The sequence below is a fragment of the Pithys albifrons genome, chromosome 29 (assembly GCF_047495875.1).
Source record: "Pithys albifrons albifrons isolate INPA30051 chromosome 29, PitAlb_v1, whole genome shotgun sequence".
In the NCBI taxonomy this organism is placed as follows: Eukaryota; Metazoa; Chordata; class Aves; order Passeriformes; family Thamnophilidae; genus Pithys; species Pithys albifrons.
Window position 1 is genome coordinate 3,764,851 of NC_092486.1, and position 18,732 is coordinate 3,783,582.

General features: G+C 54.4%; 1 protein-coding gene across 1 annotated transcript in view; it reads left to right on the forward strand.

Annotated features, from left to right (window-relative positions):
• GFRA2 (GDNF family receptor alpha 2) overlaps nt 1–14,085 on the forward strand; it is a 31,839-nt gene extending 17,754 nt beyond the window's left edge. The window contains exons 5-9 of the mRNA XM_071579111.1: nt 11,058–11,167; nt 11,250–11,390; nt 11,469–11,644; nt 12,667–12,720; nt 12,872–14,085. Coding sequence (XP_071435212.1) covers nt 11,058–11,167; nt 11,250–11,390; nt 11,469–11,644; nt 12,667–12,720; nt 12,872–13,000 — 610 coding nt within the window. The 3' untranslated portion in view covers nt 13,001–14,085. The remainder of the gene's footprint in view (nt 1–11,057; nt 11,168–11,249; nt 11,391–11,468; nt 11,645–12,666; nt 12,721–12,871) is intronic.
• The last annotated feature ends 4,647 nt before the right edge of the window (nt 14,086–18,732 follow it).

Sequence of the window (18,732 nt, forward strand, 5' to 3'; positions counted from 1 at the left end):
GTGCCCCCTGAGCCGCTGTGTGTGTGTCCCCTCAAGGGCTGAGCTCCTGGTGACAGCCAGTGCTCCATCTGTGCCATCCCCTTCCTGGCTTTGGAGTGCAAGATGTGGGTTATTCTGGGCTGAAATCCTGCCTTTTGCTCCAGATAAATCAATTCAAACGGCCTTGACCTGGGTGACTGCTAAAAATCCCCGGGGAGACGCCCCCAGGCCCTTCTCTGGCTCCATCGGGCCGCGATCGCTGCAATTTGTGCAGCTCTTTGTGCCAGGGAAGCTTTTCCCGGCTCGCAGGAGCCTCAACAAACTCCCAGGGCTTTGTGTCTGATTGCAGTGGACAGGTTTTAGCTCCCAGAATATAAAAACCTTTTGCAAAGCACTAACCTCAGCGAAGGGGAAAGGGAAGGGAAGGGGAGAAAAGAGCTGATTTCAGCAGCTGCAGTTTGCTGTATTTTTCATCTTGCATCAGCAAGTCGGGAACACAAATAATCTGGTCTTACATGCTCCAGTGGTGCTGGTGCTGAAGAATTTCCCTGCCTCCACTGGCTGTAGCTCCTCAGCATCCAGAAGTGCTTTGTTGCCCTGCTTTTATCCCTGGTTTTCATAGAATCACAGAATGGAAAAGCCCTCTGAGATCGTCAAGTCCAACCCTTGATCCAACCCTACTGTGATCACCAGCCCAGGGCACAGAGTGCCCTGGGCTGGTGATCCCAGTGGGGTTGGATCAAGACATGATGATCCCAGTGGGGTTGGATCAAGACATGGATTCTCACAGCGGGGTTGGATCAAGACATGGTGGATTCTCCCTCAGTGCCACATCCATAAAATCACAGAATGGATTGGGTTGGAAAAGCCCTCCGAGATCATCAAGTCCAACCCTTGGTCCAACTCCAGTCCCTTTACCAGATCATGGCACTCAGTGCTACAGCCAAGCTCAGTTTCAAACCCTCCAGGGATGGGGAATCCACCCCCTCTCTGGGCAGCCCATTCCAATCCCTGAGCACTCTCTCTGCAAAGAATTTCTTTCTGCTCTCCAGCTTCAATTTCCCCTGGCAGAGCTTGAGCCCATCGTGCCCCCTTGTCCTATTGCTGAGTGCCTGGGAGAAGAGACCAACCCCCAGCTGGCCACAACTTCCCTTCAGGCAGTTCCAGACAGTGCTGAGGTCACCTCTGAGCCTCCTCTTCTCCAGGCTGAACACCCCCAGCTCCCTCAGCCTCTCCCCACAGCACTTGTGCTCCAGTCCCTTCTCCAGCCTCGTTGCTCTTCTCACTTGGGTTGGAAGAGACCTCTGAGATCATCAAATCCAACCCTTGATCCAACCCCACTGGGATCACTCTGGCACTCTGTGCCCTGGGCTGGTGATCCCAGTGGGGTTGGATCAAGACATGGTGGATTCTCTGTCCCTGGAGGTGTTTCAGAGGACACTCATTGCCACATCCAGTCCCTTCTCCAGCCTCGTTGCTCTTCTCTTTTCACTTGGGTTGGAAAAGCCCTCTGAGATCATCAAGTCCAACCCTTGGTCCAACTCCAGTCCCTTTACCAGATCATGGCACTCAGTGCCACGGCCAAGCTCAGGTTCAAACCCTCCAGGGATGGGGAATCCACCCCCTCTCTGGGCAGCCCATTCCAATCCCTGAGCACTCTCTCTGCAAAGAATTTCTTTCTGCTCTCCAACTCCAATTTCCCCTGGCAGAGCTTGAGCCCATCGTGCCCCCTTGTCCTGTTTTGGTGTATTTAAAGCTGGTGGAGGGTGAAGGCTCTGCCCAGCCCCTCACAGGATCTGTGTCCATCAGGGAGATGCATTTTGGCACGGCAGAGTCACCTCTTTTTGGCTGGGCTTGGGATGGAGCCTTGGCTGGGAATGTCGGGAGGGAAGGAAGGAATCCAGCCGGGCTGGGTATTGATTAAACACCAAACATGGGAACAAAACACTTCTTTCTTTTTTAAACCCACGTCCTCCTTCACGGCCTTTGTTTAGCACAGACAAAGTGCCATCTATAATGGATGTTTCCTTGATAAACAGCAGAGCAGCAGCTCAACTTTCTCATTACTCCGTGTAATGAGCACGGCTCGGCTGTCTGGGAAGAAGAAGGAGGAGGGAAAAATTGCTCCTGGATTCTACAGCGGCTCTGGGAGCTGGTGGGGAAGAGCAGAGCTGGAGTTTGGAGGGGCAGTGCTGGAGTTTGGAGAGGCAGTGCTGGAGTTTGGGGGGCAGTGCTGGAGTTTGGAGGGGCAGTGCTGGAGTTTGACGGGGCAGAGCTTGAGTTTGGGGTCGGCAGTGCTGGAGTTTGGGGGGCACTGCTGGAGTTTGGGGGGCAATGCTGGAGTTTGGGGGGCAATGCTGGAGTTTGAGAGGGCAGTGCTCGAGTTTGGGGGGCAGTGCTGGAGTTTGGGGGCCAGTGATGGAGTTTGGAGGGGCAATGCTTGAGTTTCAGGGGGCAGAGCTCAAGTTTGGGGGGTAGTGCTTGAATTTGGGGGAGCAATGCTTGAGTTTGGGGGGCAATGCTTGAGTTTGGGGGGCAGTGCTTGACTTTGGGGGGCAATGCTCAGATTTGGGAGGCAATGCTGGAGTTTGGGGGGCAATGCTGGAGTTTGGGGGCAATGCTCAGGTTTGGGGGGCAATGCTGGAGTTTGGGGGCAATGCTCAGGTTTGGGGGGCAATGCTGGAGTTTGGGGGGCAGTGCTGGAGTTTGGGGGGCAGTGCTCAGGTTTGGGGGGCAGTGCTCAGGTTTGGGGGGCAATGCTGGAGTTTGGGGGGCAATGCTCAGATTTGGGGGGCAATGCTGGAGTTTGGGGGGCAGTGCTCGGGTTTGGGGGGCAGTGCTGGGGTTTGGGGGGCAGTGCTCAGGTTTGGGGGGCAGTGCTCAGGTTTGGGGGGCAATGCTCAAGTTTGGGGGGCAGTGCTCAGGTTTGGGGGCAATGCTGGAGTTTGGGGAGGCAGTGCTCAGGTTTGGGGCGCAGTGCTCAGGTTTGGAGGACACAGGCCATGGCTGTTGCACCCCCTTTGCTCCCAGCCTGCTGACGAAGCCTCCAAATCCAACTTTAAATTAGGAAATCTAAAGATCAGTGGATTTGGATTCCTGGGAAGGAGTGGAGGGAGGGAGAGGGTCGGGGGAGGGGGGGGGGGCAGCACCCTGTGCCTTCCCCTCCCTTGGGACCCCCCATGTGGAGCAGCTGGGAGGGCTCAGCTCCACCTCCCTCAAGGCTCCCCCGGCTCTTAACACAATAATAAGTCAATTCTCGCTGAATAATTAAATCGAGAGGCTTCATAAGTATTGACTTAATGTGACAGCAAGTCTATACTGACTCAGGGTTTGCTTATGTAAACACAATCTCCTGTTCGGCTTAGTTAGCAGTTCAATGGGATAGAACAGGCCTTCAATTAAAATCAAATGATGCGTGTGTTTAATTCTTCCCTCCCCGGGTAATGATAGGGCTTGAGCAGAGGCAAGAGGATGAAAAACCCACCAGAAAAAAACTCTTTGAGCTGCTCTTATCAGCCGTGAATCACAATGTGGTGTCCTGAAACAGAGGTGGAGAACCAACCTCCTTAATTAACAGCTCCTGACTTAGAACTTGGGCTGTTTTCTGTCCTTTTTTTTTTTCCTTTTGCTGACTTACCTCTGCTTACCCTAATTCGGGAATTTATCCTTTGGTTTATTGTGGGGTTGGCATTTTTTTCCTGCTGTCCTCATATCCCTGAGCAAGGAACAGAAATCACAGGATGACTTAAGGTTGGAAAAGACCTCCAGGATCATCGAGCCCTCCCTGTGCCCGATGCCCACCTTGCCACCCAGCCCAGGGCACTGAGTGCCATGTCCTTCTTTAGGACATCCCCAGTGCCTGGCCACCCTTTCCAGGAAGAAATTCCTCCTGAAATTAGGGATGAGGGAGCAGTGCCCATCCTCCAGCCATTCCATTTTCACTAAAACCAGAACTAAAACTCCCCTGGCTCATCCCAGAACAGATGACTCCACTCCCCAGAGGTGGCAGAAAACTTTCCCACATAAAACAAATGTATCCATTGATCTTTTTTTTTTTCCTCCCCTGTGAACTCTTCGCTCTCTTTGCTAAAGGGTCACCCAGAAAAGCAGAATTTTGTTCCAGCTTCCCTCGTTTCTTCAGCTGCTCCCCATCCCCAGGGCTCTTTGAATTACCTGCCCACTCTTCGTGTTTGAGGCTAATTTTTTTTTTTATCTCAGCATCTCCTGGCTTCAAAAGGCTTCGTCTCCAGCAGGACACGAGGCAGAGCCGGCGCTGGGAGGAGGATGCCCAGCGGGCCCGCGGGGTTTTCATGTCTTGCTGAGTTTTTTTGCGTGTTCTCGCCGTTCATGAACATTCCCAGCTCCGCAGGGGAGAGGGGAGGGTCGTGTTTTCCCAGCTGCCTCTCCACGCTCCTCTCTATTAAAGCCACATTTTTTTTTCCCTCGGTCCCTGTAAATTGCCCGTGAAAAACACGTCTTGAGTAATCCGGGCATGTTGGACATGAAATATTCAGGATTTCGATGCTGTTGGCTCTGATGGGTGGCTGAGATTCCACCAGGGCTGGGGCTGCTCCTCACTCAACCTGTGGTGGTGGGAACAATTAGCACCAATTACGCCCTTTGTGTCTGTTCCGGGGGGGCGATTTTGAGGTAATTTTGAGGCAATTTTGGGGTGGATTTTGGGGTGGATTTTGAAGTCATTGTGGGGTGATTTTGTGGTTATTTTGGGGGTGTATTTTGCGGTGAATTTGGGGCAGTTTGGGGGTGAATTTCAGGTGATTTTGAGAAGTTTTTAGGGGTATTTGGGGTCGTTTTGAGGTGAAATTGGGGCAATGTGGGGGTTATTTTTTGGGTGTATTTTGGGGTCATTTTGGGACGATTTTGGGTTTATTTTGGGGTGTTTTTTGAGGAGGCTTTGGGGGTAGTTTGGGGGCGTATTTTGGGTCCCAAATCCCCTCCAGGACCCCCCAAACTCCCTTCCAGGACCCCAAAACTCCCCCCAGGACCCCCAGACTCCCTCCAGGACCCCCCAAACCTCCCCCCAAGACCCCCAATCTTCCCCCAGAACACCCAAATCCCCTCCAGGACCCCCCGAACTCCCTTCCAGGACCCCAAAACTCCCCCCAGGACCCCCAGACTCCCTCCAGGACCCCCCAAACCTCCCCCAAGACCCCCAATCTTCCCCAGAACACCCAAATCCCCTCCAGGACCCCCCGAACTCCCTTCCAGGACCCCAAAACTCCCCCCAGGACCCCCAGACTCCCTCCAGGACCCCCCAAACCTCCCCCCAAGACCCCCAATCTTTCCCCAGAACACCCAAATCCCCTCCAGGACCCCCGAACTCCCTTCCAGGACCCCCAAACTCCCCCCTGGGACCTCCAAACCCCTTCCAGGACCCCCGAACTCCCTTCCAGGACCCCCAAACTCCCCCCTGAGACCTCCAAACCCCTTCCAGGACCCCCAAACTCCCCTCAGGACTCCCCACCCCCCCCCTCAGGACCCTCCAAAAACTTGGGACCTCCAAACTCCCCCTGGGACCCCCAAATACCTTCCAGGAACCCCCAAACTCCTCCAAGAACCCCAAAGCCACCCCAGGACCCACAAACTCCTGCAGGACCCCTTAAAAAACCACAATGAACCAACAAATGGGGGGAAAAAACAATCAAAAATCGTCGATGGAGGTGAATTTTTGATGTCAGTGAAGGGGTTTTTTGATGTCAGTGAAGGGGTTTGGGGTCCTGCAGGGATGGGAGATGGGCTGGGGACAGGAGTGGTGGGATGGTCAGTAGTGATGCAGAAAATCTCCTAAATTTGGGATTTTTGCACTGGGGGTAATTGTGGGGGTGGGAAAAGTGCAATAAATTTGGGATAAATACAACTGGGGTCTATGTGAGGGGCACAAAGTCCCCTAAATTTGGGATTTATACACCAGGATAAGTGTACAGGGGCACAAAGACCCCTAAATTTGGGATTTATACACCAGGATAAGTGTACAGGGGCACAGAGACCCCTAAATTTGGGATTTATACACCAGGATAAGTGTACAGGGGCACAGAGACCCCTAAATTTGGGATTTATACACCAGGATAAGTGTACAGGGGCACAAAGACCCCTAAATTTGGGATTTATACACCAGGATAAGTGTACAGGGGCACAAAGACCCCTAAATTTGGGATTTATACACCAGGATAAGTGTACAGGGGCACAAAGACCCCTAAATTTGGGATTTATACACCAGGATAAGTGTACAGGGGCACAGAGTCCCCTAAATTTGGGATTTATACACCAGGATAAGTGTACAGGGACACAAAGTCCCCTAAATTTGGGATTTATACACCAGGATAAGTGTACAGGACACAAAGACCCCTAAATTTGGGATTTAGAAGGACAGGTGCACTGTAGGGACCCAGGGCCTGGGGAGGTGCCTGGATTTGGGCAAGGAGAAGGACCTGTGGAAGCTCCTGGATCCCTGAAGGTGCCTCCCCTTGGCACTATTTTGGTCTTTTCCCCTGAAATCAAAGAAATGCATCAAAGGGAAGGAGTTTGGAACCCCCACCACTAAAATCCAGCCCTTGGAGCAGGTTTGGGATGTGAGATATGTGTGTTTATATATAATTAATTTTTGCTAGGACTTTTTTTTCTTCAATTTGGGGTGATTTTTGGGAGACTTCTGAGGAAAAGAACGTGCTGGGCTTGGCTCTCCACACACCCCTTTGCCCATCCCTGTCCCAGCTGCCAGCCCAGCTCTTCCCAGCCCAGCTCTGCCCTTTCCAGGCCACCCCCCACCTGCTACCTCACGCTGCCAACCAGCAATTTGGCACCGGTTCCTCCTGTTCCTGCCTCAGCTGGACTTGGCTGCTTCTCCTTTCCCTTTTTTTTAGCCAGGGCACTTCAAAGCAGCCACATGAGCAGCCCTGGGGCAGCTCCAGGAGAGGTTTGGTCCTGGCAGGGAGTCCCAGCCAGAGGCTTCAGCCTCGTTGTGTGCGATGGAAGGAGCGACATCTGGCTCGGATGCCGTGCAAGGATCAGCAGCTGCCTTGTCAGGAGTCATGGAAAGGAGAACATTTGCCTCAGAGGATGCTCCCAGCCACCAGCAGGGCCCTGGGGAGCAGCAGGACAAGTTTTGTGGTGCCTGGTGATGAACTTGCCACGGTTCTCCAAGGGGGTTGATGTCCCTTCTCCTCTAATTTGGGGAGATGTTGTTGGAAACTTTATTTATCTCTAATGGTGAGGGGAGGAGGGAGTTCAAACACCTTCTGGAAGGAGGAGTTTGGAGGTTTTCTGCTCTGCAACACCTTCTGCTCCCACCCTGGAGCAGCACCCCCTGAGTCCAGGGCTGAGCATCCCAGAAACCTCTGGCAAAGCTTTTCTGCACCTCCTGGGCTCTCCAGCAGGGAAAACCCTGTGCTGGGAGCTGAGAATCCCTGGGAATGAGGGTGGGATAGGTCCCCTCTGCTCCATGGGGAGCTTTTTCTCTCAACCTGCTCCTGGGATGGGGGAGTTTTTATTTCCAGGAAGGAAAATAGGGAGAAAATTTGTTCCTTGTCTCACACACCACAGCAGAGCTGCAGATTCCTGTTCTTTCCTGATTTCAGGGCTTCATCCCCAGCCCTTTTCCTTCCTCATCATCCCACTATGGAGCAGCTCCTCACTCTCCTTCCATCTCCCCCTGAGGCAATTCCAGGTGTGTTATTGGCATTTATTGGCATTCCAGGTGTGGCTGAGGGTGGTGATGCCCAGGAGGTCCTGGCTCCTCCTCAGGAGCACTTGGATAACCCAGATGAGGAGCCGACCTTGCCCTGGAAATCCACAGCCTGTCAAGAGGCTGTAAATGGGTCAGACAGCTGGGGGAAGTGGGAAAAGAATCCAGTTTATGCCTCTGGCAGGTGAAAACTGAGTGTAACCTCCATGCTCAGGTGTGGGAAACAGCAAAAAGGAGGTGTCAAGTCCATGGGTGGCTCTTTCCACACTCCCAGCTCAGCCAGGGGGGCTGTTGGGGGTCCCCAGAGGATGAGGAGGACCCAGAAGAGGCTCAGCTGCTCCACAGAAGGATTTGAATTTGAATCCCCCTGGCCTGGAAAAAGCCTCAATCCCCAGGAAAAGTCTCCAGGAATCCACTGCATTCCCATATGGAGCATCCAGTGTGCTGGTCCAGCCCTGGGCAGTTGGGCTTCATTCCCTCTTATCTGAGAATCATGGAGTGGTTTGGGTTGGAAGGGACCTTAAAGACCATCCAGTCCCAGCCCTGCCATGGGCAGGGACACCTTCCACTGTCCCAGGATGCTCCAGCCTGGCCTTGGACCCTTCAGGGCTGAGGTTTCCACATCCTTTCCCTGGGATGCAGCCCATGAAACTGGAGCATCCCTTCTCCTCCCTGGCACTTGGGTGGTCCCTGCCCTCTCCATGCCCTGAGATCTGGAATGGTGAGGAATTCCAGGTGGATGGAAGGAATCTCTGCAGATCTTCTGCTTCATTCACTCACTGCTTCATTTGTTCCTGTGTTTAATTTGATCAAAAACCCTCCTGCAAACAAATCATTCCTATTTAAGAAAAAAATGACGCAATTTCTCGCCTTTATTTTCCATCAGTTCTTGTGGCTCCAGGCAGGTACTGTTGGAAGATTCAATCACAGCCTGGACAAAGCTGACATTTAATTAAGAAGGGAGGAAAGGAAGCCGAAGGAAATAATGTATTCCTGTTGCTCTTGGGATGAAGTGTGGAAAAAAGGAGCTGAGGAGCTTTTTCCGCTGTGAAATGCCAGAGCTCATCCTCGGTGTCAGAGACTCCTCCCTCTGATGGAGACCCAGTGTGGGCCACAACTCACCCTTGGGGGCCACAACTCACCCTTGGGGGCCACAACTCACCCTCCTGGGCCACCATTCACCCTTGGGGGCCACAACTCACCCTTGGGGGCCACAACTCACCCTCCTGGGCCACCATTCACCCTTGGGGGCCACAACTCACCCTTGGGGGCCACAACTCACCCTCGGGGGCCACCATTCACCCTCCTGGGCCACAACTCACCCTCCTGGGTCACAACTCACCCTTGGGGGCCACCATTCACCCTCCTGGGCCACCATTCATCCTCCTGGGCCACAACTCACCCTTGGGGGCCACAACTCACCCTTGGGGGCCACAATTCACCCTCCTGGGCCACCATTCATCCTTCTGGGCCACCATTCACCCTCGGGGGCCACCATTCACCCTCCTGGGCCACCATTCACCCTCCTGGGCCACCATTCATCCTTCTGGGCCACCATTCACCCTCCTGGGCCACCATTCACCCTCGGGGGCCACCATTCACCCTGTTGGGCCACAATTCACCCTACTAGGCCACCATTCATCCTTCTGGGCCACAACTCACCCTTGGAGGCCACAACTCACTCTCCTGGGCCACAACTTACCCTCCTGGGCCACAACTTACCCTCCTGGGCCACAACTCACCCTCCTGGGCCACAACTCACCCTCAGGGCCCACAACTCACCCTCGTGTCTGCCTGAGGCCACTTGGGCCACTGCAGCCCATCCATCTGTCCCCCTGGTCCATCTGTCCATCCTCTTCTCTGCCCTTCCCGTTTCTTCACCCTCTCCCCTTGTGGTTCAGCACAAGGAACGTCCCCAGAGCATCCTGTGGAAGGGGTGGGGTCGTGTTTGGATCATGGAGACACCTGGAATAACCACAGAGTGGGGTGGGGTGGGGTGGGAGGGACCTTAAAGACCATGTAATTCCAACCCCTGCCATGGGCAGGGACACCTCCCACTAAACTTCTGCTTCCATGGCTCCTTCTGCTTATTCAGTGCATGAGAGAGGATGAGATGGGATAACCCACCCAGTCATTGGGTTGGGAATCAGCTGCTCTGCTCCTCATGTCCCTTCCTCATCCCTCCTGGTGCTGCTGCTTCTCCCCATCCCTGCTGGTTCTGCCTCCCCCAGAGCCAGGCTGGGCAGGAGGGCAGGGGCACCTCAGCCTGTGGGTTCTGTGCCCACTGCCTGTTGTGTTTTCCCCCTTTCTCAACTTCAAAAGCAGAAAGGGAAATGTGATTCCAGACCTCCGGCGTTTTAATTGCGCTCCGAGTTTGAACGTTCCAGGGGGAGGATAAAACCAGGCAGTGAAATTTGACACTCTCTTAATGATGCTGGGAGAGGCCAAACGAGGTTGGGAAGTTTATGGGGTCTCTGGCAGTGGAGCAGCACTGGGAGAGGGCTGGGGGAATGAGGGTGCCAGGCTCCTTCCTGAGGAACAAGGGCGGGCACCGCTCCCTCACCTGTGACCCCTTGTTGGGCTTGGGCAACAGAGGTCTGGCTCTCATTTAGATCCCCTTCCTTTTATCCCATTTATTCTCTTCTTTTCCCTTTATTTTCCCTTTATTTTCCCCATTATTTTCCCTTTATTTTCCCCCTTATTTTCCCCCTTATTTTCCCCTTTATTTTCCCCCTTATTTTCCCTTTATTTTCCCTTTATTTTCCCTTTATTTTCCCCTTTATTTTCCCCTTTATTTTCCCCTTTATTTTCCACTTTAATTTCCCCTTTATTTTCCCCCTTTTTCCCCCCTTTATTTTCCCATTTATTTTCCCATTTATTTTCCCTTTATTTTCCCCTTTATTTTCCCCTTTATTTTCCCCTTTATTTCCCCCTTTATTTCCCCCTTTATTTTCCCACTTATTTCCCCTTTATTTTCCCACTTATTTTCCCTTTATTTTCCCTTTATTTTCCCCTTTATTTTCCCCTTTTCCCCCCCTTTATTTTCCCTTTATTTTCCCCTTTATTTCCCCCTTTATTTCCCCCTTTATTTTCCCACTTATTTCCCCTTTATTTTCCCACTTATTTCCCCTTTATTTCCCCTTTATTTCCCCTTTATTTTCCCTTTATTTTCCCCTTTATTTCCCCCTTTATTTCCCCCTTTATTTTCCCTTTATTTTCCCCTTTATTTTCCCTTTATTTCCCCCTTTATTTCCCCCTTATTTTCCCTTTATTTTCCCCTGTATCCTGTTTAAATCCTTCCCTTCCCTGCCGAGTTGCTCCGTGTTGGGACTGGCGGTGAAATCCCGACCCTCTCCCTCTTCTCTTCCCCTCCCAGGTCCCGCCTGGCCGATTTCCACACCAACTGCCAGGCCACCTTCCAGTCCCTGACCAGCTGCCCTGGGGACAACTACCAGGCGTGCCTGGGCTCCTACGCCGGGCTCATCGGTGAGTGCCGGCTGGGCTGGGGAAGGGGCTGCTCCACTGTGGCTTCATCCCTGTCCCTCCTCCTCCTCCTCCTCCTCCCCAGGCTTCGACATGACCCCCAACTACATCGATGCCAGCACCACCAGCATCACCATCTCGCCCTGGTGCTCCTGCAAAGGCAGTGGGAACATGGAGGAGGAGTGTGAGAAGTTCCTCCGGGACTTCACGGAAAATCCCTGTCTCCGTAAGGCTCTTCCCCACCATCTCTTCTCATCCCTCTTCCATCACCTGCAGCCCCCATAAATCTCTCCTGCCCCCCCAGGAAATGCCATCCAGGCCTTTGGCAACGGGACTGACGTGAACCTGGCCCCCAAAAACCCTCCCTCTCCCATCACGGTGCCTCCCAAGGTGGAGAAGAGCCCGGTCCTGCCGGACGATGTCAACGACAGCAACACCATGTACGACACGAGCATCATCACCACCTGCACCTCCATCCAGGTAGGGGCCTGCCCAGTCGCTGCTGCAAACTGGGGGCACTGGGTTGGATGCTCAGTGGGGCCATCAGGAGATTGGCTGCATCCCATGGGAGAGCAAAAGGTCCTGCTCAGGCTCATCATGGTCTGGGTGTGGTGTCGGGATCCAGGTGTTGGGATCCAGGTGGTGGCATCCAGGTGTTGGGAATCAGGTTTTGGCATCCAGGTGTTGGCATTCACGTGTTACATCCAGGTGTTGGCAGAATCCAGGTGTTGGCAGAATCCAGGTGTTGGCATCCAGGTGCTGAGATTCAGGTGTTGGGATCCAAGTGTTGGCATCCAGGTGTTGAGATCCAGGTGTTGGGATCCAGGTGTTTGCATCCAGGGGTTGGCAGGATCCAGGTGTTGGGACCCAGCTGTTGGGACCCAGGTGTTGACATCCAGGTGCTGGCAGGATCCAGGTGTTGAGATCCAGATGTTGGCAGGATCCTGGTGCTTCTGGATTCAGGGATCTGGAATGGGGAGGGATCCATGCCCTGCCCATCTCCCACCCTCACCTGGGGCAGCACCACCTGCCCGCCACGGTGCAGCTGGTGCAGCTGAGGCCTCCTCCTCCTCCTCCTCCTCCTCCTCCTCCTCCTCTTCCTCCTCCTCCTCCTCCTCCTTAGGGGTGAAAGCAGCTTGAATTCCACGTGGTTTTGGGAAACACATAAAATGGGTGTTTTCTTGCCCTGGGCTGGTCTTGGGTGTTCATGTTTTGCTCCTTGGGTGGTCAAGGAGTTGGAGAGGAGCAGGATGGGGGAGTGGCTGGTGGGTGTCCCAGGACCCTCAGCAGGAGGATTTGCAGCAGGAGTGCTGGGGGAGCGAGGTTGGAGCCCCTGCAGAGGAGGGATGAGCCCCTTTCTCCTTCTTCCCACCTTTCCCAAAGCCTTTTGTGCTTCACCCCCAGCCGTGTGTGCTCCGAGCCCTGATTCCCACAAGGAAATTCAGGACCCCAAACCTCAGTTCACGTTCCTGCCCCAAACCTTCCTGCTTTCTCCTCCCCAGGAACAAGGACTGAAGCCAAACAAGTCCAAAGAGCAGAGCCTGTGCTACTCAGAGGTAGGTTTGGGGAGCACAGGGAGGGCGTTCCCAGGCCTGGGAACAGCTCGGGAAAGACATGCCAGGAACCATTGACTGAGTGAAGGGCAAATCCAGGTGTTGCCCACATCTGGATGCTTTTCCCCCCAAAATTGCCCTTCTTTTCACTCAGACCCAGCTGACCACGGACATGATGCCAGACCAGAAGACGTTTGTGGACCAGAAGGGGGGAAGCAGCCGACACCGGGCGGGCTGGATCCTGCTCCTCGTGCCCATCCTGCTGCTGGGGCCGGGCTTATAGAGGGGCGGGAAGGCAGCGCCGGCGGGACGGGCAGCGCCCACCAGTGCCCACCAGTGCCCACCAGTGCCCGCCAGCACGCCCAGCCTCACCCCAAGCTCCTGCTGCAGCCACAGGGGACGGGACAAACCGCTCGTGGCGGAGACTGCGACGCTCCAAGCGCCGGGAATGCCGCGGAGCGCCGGGGGCAGGAGGACCCTCACCACGCTGGGAGACTTTGGTGGTTTTCTTCCTGGTTTTGTTTTTCCCGTTGTTTTTTTTTCTTCTCCTCTTTATGGTGGGTTGGTTTTCTAAAGCAGAAACCCCCCCCCGACTCGCAGGGAACACCCCCCGGAAAGGGGGATCTGGAGCTGCGAGTGGTGCTGGGGAGGGGGAATAAACCGAGCAGAGCTTTGGGGAAGGTGATTTTTCAGGAATATTCGCAGGATCCACCAGGCTGGGGGTGGCCACGGGGACAAGGATTCCACATTGGAGCATCCCAGAGCGTGGATGTGCCGTCAGGAGCCTCTTGTGCACCTCGGAGGGGACTCGCTGGAGCTCTTGACGTTCTTTTGGGGGTTTGGTTGTTTTATTATTTTTTTTTCTGAGAGTTTTCAACTGGAAGAGCAAAGAAAGTCGTGTTGAACCGTGTGAGGTTGTCCTGATGTTTTCAATCTGTCACTTTGAGAGGGACATCTTTATTTTTCCTTTTTTTTTTATTTTTTTTTTTAATTTGGGTTGGGATGGGATTTGACCCATGAAGGGTCAGAATCCTCTCTGTGTTCCCCTCTCCATTTTATTTTTATATACATATATAGTGTATGTATATCCCACTCCCCTATACCTACATATATGTATGTATATACATAACCATAAACACAGTGTGGCTTTTTTAATTTCATTCCCCCTTTCTTTTGGATGAGGAAAAAAAAAAAAGCTCCAATGGCAACAGCAACTTCAAAAAATGTATTATTGTAAAGTTTATTTTTTTTAATAATGTCTATAATGGTTTAAAAAAAAAATAAACCAAGACCAACAAACCAAGGAATGAAACAGCCCCCGAAAAGCTGAGAAATCTGATGGAATTCGAGTTTCCAGCCAAGAATCCCCAGCCCAGGAGGGGTCGTGGGGGCCCTTCAGCTGCAGAAACACAGAGATTTGGGGCAGCCTGAATGTTTTGCAACGATCCAGAACAATTCCCTGAGTGTTTTGCTGCGGGAGACAAACAAACAAGGCAACATTTCAAAGGAACTGACACCTTTTCCCACGTGGCAGGTTTGTTGTTGTTGTTTGGGGTGGGTTTTTTTTTTTTTTTATGTGCAATAACTTTGGGTTTGAAACACCATCCCCTTAATGTTGTTTTGGTTTTGTTTTTTCTCCCCAAGACAACCTGACAACGCTTAAAACCGAAAACGTTGAGATTTGGGTCACACAAAGAGGGAGGTGCTTGAATTGTTTTGGTTGGTTGGTTTATTTTGGGGGTTTTTTTCATACTTTGCTGGTCGTGTCAAGGAGTGGAAACTCAGCCCTTATCCAGCTGTGCCCCTGGAAAAGGGGGTGTTGGACATCCTGGGATGCCAAAGTCATGGAATCAGAATCCTGGGATGGTTTGGGATGAAGGGACCTTAAAATTATCCTGTCCCACCAGACCTGGTTGCTCCAATTCTGGCCTTGGGCACCTCCAGGGATGCTGAAAATCTGAACGGAGGGACCTGCTGGGCTGTTTACAGAGAGTGGGGCTGCTGGAGAAGGGAGGGATATGGAGGAATATTCCCTTTTCCAGCATGGAAAAAGGAAACAGGGCTGATGTGGGAGTTGGCAGAGGGAAAATAAACATGTCACGTCTCTCCTGGGATGGTGTGGCAAAGCCAGGATGCTCTTTGCCTCCTCCAGAGGCTGAGAGGGGACAGCTCTGCCCCGGGGCTGGGAGGGGACAGCTCTGCCCCGGGGCTGGGAGGGGACAGCTCTGCCCCGGGGCTGGGAAGGGACAGCTCTGCCCCGGGGCTGGGAAGGGACAGCTCTGCCCCGGGGCTGGGAAGGGACAGCTCTGCCCCGGGGCTGGGAGGGGACAGCTCTGCCCCGGGGCTGGGAGGGGACAGCTCTGCCCCAGGGCTGGGAAGGGACAGCTCTGCCCCAGGACTGGGAAGGGACAGCTCTGCCCCGGGGCTGGGAAGGGACAGCTCTGCCCCGGGGCTGGGAAGGGACAGCTCTGCCCCGGGGCTGGGAGGGGACAGCTCTGCCCCGGGGCTGGGAAGGGACAGCTCTGCCCCGGGGCTGGGAGGGGACAGCTCTGCCCCGGGGCTGGGAAGGGACAGCTCTGCCCCGGGGCTGGGAAGGGACAGCTCTGCCCCGGGGCTGGGAAGGGACAGCTCTGCCCCGGGGCTGGGAGGGGACAGCTCTGCCCCGGGGCTGGGAAGGGACAGCTCTGCCCCGGGGCTGGGAAGGGACAGCTCTGCCCCGGGGCTGGGAAGGGACAGCTCTGCCCCGGGGCTGGGAGGGGACAGCTCTGCCCCGGGGCTGGGAGGGGACAGCTCTGCCCCAGGGCTGGGAAGGGACAGCTCTGCCCCGGGACTGGGAAGGGACAGCTCTGCCCCGGGGCTGGGAAGGGACAGCTCTGCCCCGGGGCTGGGAAGGGACAGCTCTGCCCCGGGGCTGGGAGGGGACAGCTCTGCCCCGGGGCTGGGAGGGGACAGCTCTGCCCCGGGGCTGGAAAGGGACAGCTCTGCCCCGGGGCTGGGAAGGGACAGCTCTGCCCCGGGGCTGGGAGGGGACAGCTCTGCCCCGGGGCTGGGAGGGGACAGCTCTGCCCCGGGGCTGGGAGGGGACAGCTCTGCCCCGGGGCTGGGAAGGGACAGCTCTGCCCCGGGGCTGGGAAGGGACAGCTCTGCCCCGGGGCTGGGAAGGGACAGCTCTGCCCCGGGGCTGGGAGGGGACAGCTCTGCCCCGGGGCTGGGAAGGGACAGCTCTGCCCCGGGGCTGGGAAGGGACAGCTCTGCCCCGGGGCTGGGAGGGGACAGCTCTGCCCCGGGGCTGGGGGTCTGGAGCACTTTGGCACCCAAAAAACCCCTCCAGGCATAGGGGGTGGTGTTTGGGGGCCTCCACAGCCAAATTTGGGGTCCCTCGTGGTGGGGTGAACCCCGACCCGGGTGCTCCCACCACCCAGGGATTGAAGTTTGAGCACCAGCACCGTGTTTCCTTGGGAAAGGGAGGAAAAACACAGCATGGATTGGTCCTCTGGGTGGAGGTTTGATTTCCTCCTTCCCTGAGAGGGCTGGGGATGCTCCAGGCATTGCTGGGAGGAAAGAACTGGGAGGTTTCTGGGAGGAATGAACTGGGAAGTGTCTGGGAGGAATGAACTGGGAGGTTTCTGGGAGGAATGAACTGGGAGGTTTCTGGGAGGAATGAACTGGGAAGTGTCTGGGAGGAATGAACTGGGAGTTTTCTGGGAGGAATGAACTGGGAGTTTTCTGGGATGAATGAACTGGGAAGTGTCTGGGAGGAATGAACTGGGAGTTTTCTGGGATGAATGAACTGGGAAGTGTCTGGGAGGAATGAACTGGGAGTTTGCTGGGAGGAATGAACTGGGACTTTTCTGGGAGGAAAGAACTAGGAATTTTCTGGGAAAGGTCAAGGAGAAATGACTCCATCCAGCAGCTGGTGGCCATGAGGTACCTGCATTCCCTACCCAGGCGTTGCCCATCCTGCTCTTGGGAGCTCCCCAGGTTTTCCAGCCTAAGGAGGCATCAGCAGGAAGCCAAAAGCTTTGGCTGAACCCAAGTGAAGAGTTTGCCCTCACTTTGGTGGGTGTTCTGGCAGTTCCCTGAGCACTGGAGGCAGCACAACACCTGGAGCTGCTGGATCCAGCAGGGATGGGGATGTGCCATGCCTGGAGCACCCTGGACCAGGTGCACCTCCCAGGCCCAGAGACTGAGCAGGATCTGCTGAATGTCCGTGGCTTTGGGATGAAGGTGGAATCCGTGCTGAGTGGGACACCTTCCTGCAGGTGCTGGAGCTGGGACTGCAAAGCTCTTCCAGGTGGAAATGCTGATCCTGGGGCTGGGAGGCAAAATCCCAGCGAGTTCTCCTCCCAAAGCCCTGCTAAGTCCTTCTCTTGGAACACAAAGCCTTTTCTGGAAGGAGGACAAGGGGATGAGATGCTCCAGACTCCTGAGGAGGCTGCGGGGAACGATCAGGGAGGACGTTAATGCAGCATGGAAAATCCTGGCAGGGGAGACAAGGATTCCACTTGCCTGGAGTTCTTCTGGGAATGATCCTTTTAGAGGAGCAGCAACGAGCTGGGCAGGTCTGGAAGGCTCTGGGTCCTCTCAGCCTGAGCCAAGCCTTGGCTCGTCTGGATTTAGGACAATTTGGGGACCTCATGGGGGATGTCCCCAGGCTGGATTGCAAAGGGCAGCATGGAAGGTCCTGCTCCAAAGCTCAGTATGGAAGGTCCTGATCCAAAGCTCAGCATGGAAGGTCCTGATCCAAAGCTCAGTATGGATGGTCCTGATCCAAAGCTCATCAGGGAAGGTCCTGCTCCAAAGCTCAGCATGGAAGGTCCTGATCCAAAGCTCAGCATGGAAGGTCCTGATCCAAAGCTCAGTGTGGATGGTCCTGCTCCAAAGCTCAGCATGGAAGGTCCTGATCCAAAGCTCAGCATGGAAGGTCCTGATCCAAAGCTCAGTATGGATGGTCCTGATCCAAAGCTCATCAGGGAAGGTCCTGCTCCAAAGCTCAGCATGGAAGGTCCTGATCCAAAGCTCAGCATGGAAGGTCCTGATCCAAAGCTCAGTGTGGATGGTCCTGCTCCAAAGCTCAGCATGGAAGGTCCTGATCCAAAGCTCAGCGTGGAAGGTCCTGATCCAAAGCTCAGCAGGGAAGGTCCTGCTCCAAAGCTCAGCAGGGAAGGTCCTGATCCAAAGCTCAGCATCTCTTCTCCAAGGCTGCACCTTCAGCATGACCAGAGGAACAGGAACCACCCTGCAGAATCCACCCTGGGAAGCTCCAGGGACCCGATGGCTTCCAGATGTCCCAGCTGAGTGTGGGATCCAGCACCTCCAGGATCTGCACCTACCCAAGGGCTGTGTGGGACCAGAACTGCCTCCAAGCAGGGTTTTAACTTCTCTTCCATCTCTTTTTCCCTCTGTGCACAAGTCAAAGAGCTGCCTGGTGTGTCTTCCCAAAAATCCTGGGGAATACCCCACGGGTGGGTGGGCACCAACCCCTTCCCTGCCCCATCCTGCCATCCCCAGCCTGTGTCCATCCTCTCTCTGGGCTTCTTTCACTCCAAACCACCTGCAGAAGGCAAAAGAACCCAAACAAACGGGGATTAAGGCCAGTTCCTTCCTCTAAGGAGAGTTTTTCTGTGTGTTGGTTTGAGGTTTGGCCACCCAGAGCACAACCCACCTGGATTTTGGCCCATCTCCCGACAAGAGCAGCACTTGGAAAGACTTTCCCAACACGAGAGGTGATTAAAAATAGATGGGATGGCACCTTTGCCCTCTCTAAATAACTCAGTGGTGTCCTTCAGGCTTTAATAAGCCCCTGGGCCTGGTGGTGTCACCTCCCCCTAATCCTCCACGAAATCAACTCTCACCTTGGGGCCCTCCTGACACCTCCAGCTTTTCCAGGAGCAGATTCTTTTACCTCATTAACTTTCCCAAACTGTTTCACTTCACCAGAAATACTTTTTATTTATTTTTTTGTTCCACTCTCCATTGTGCTGCATTTCATTTTAAAGGCACAACAATAACCTG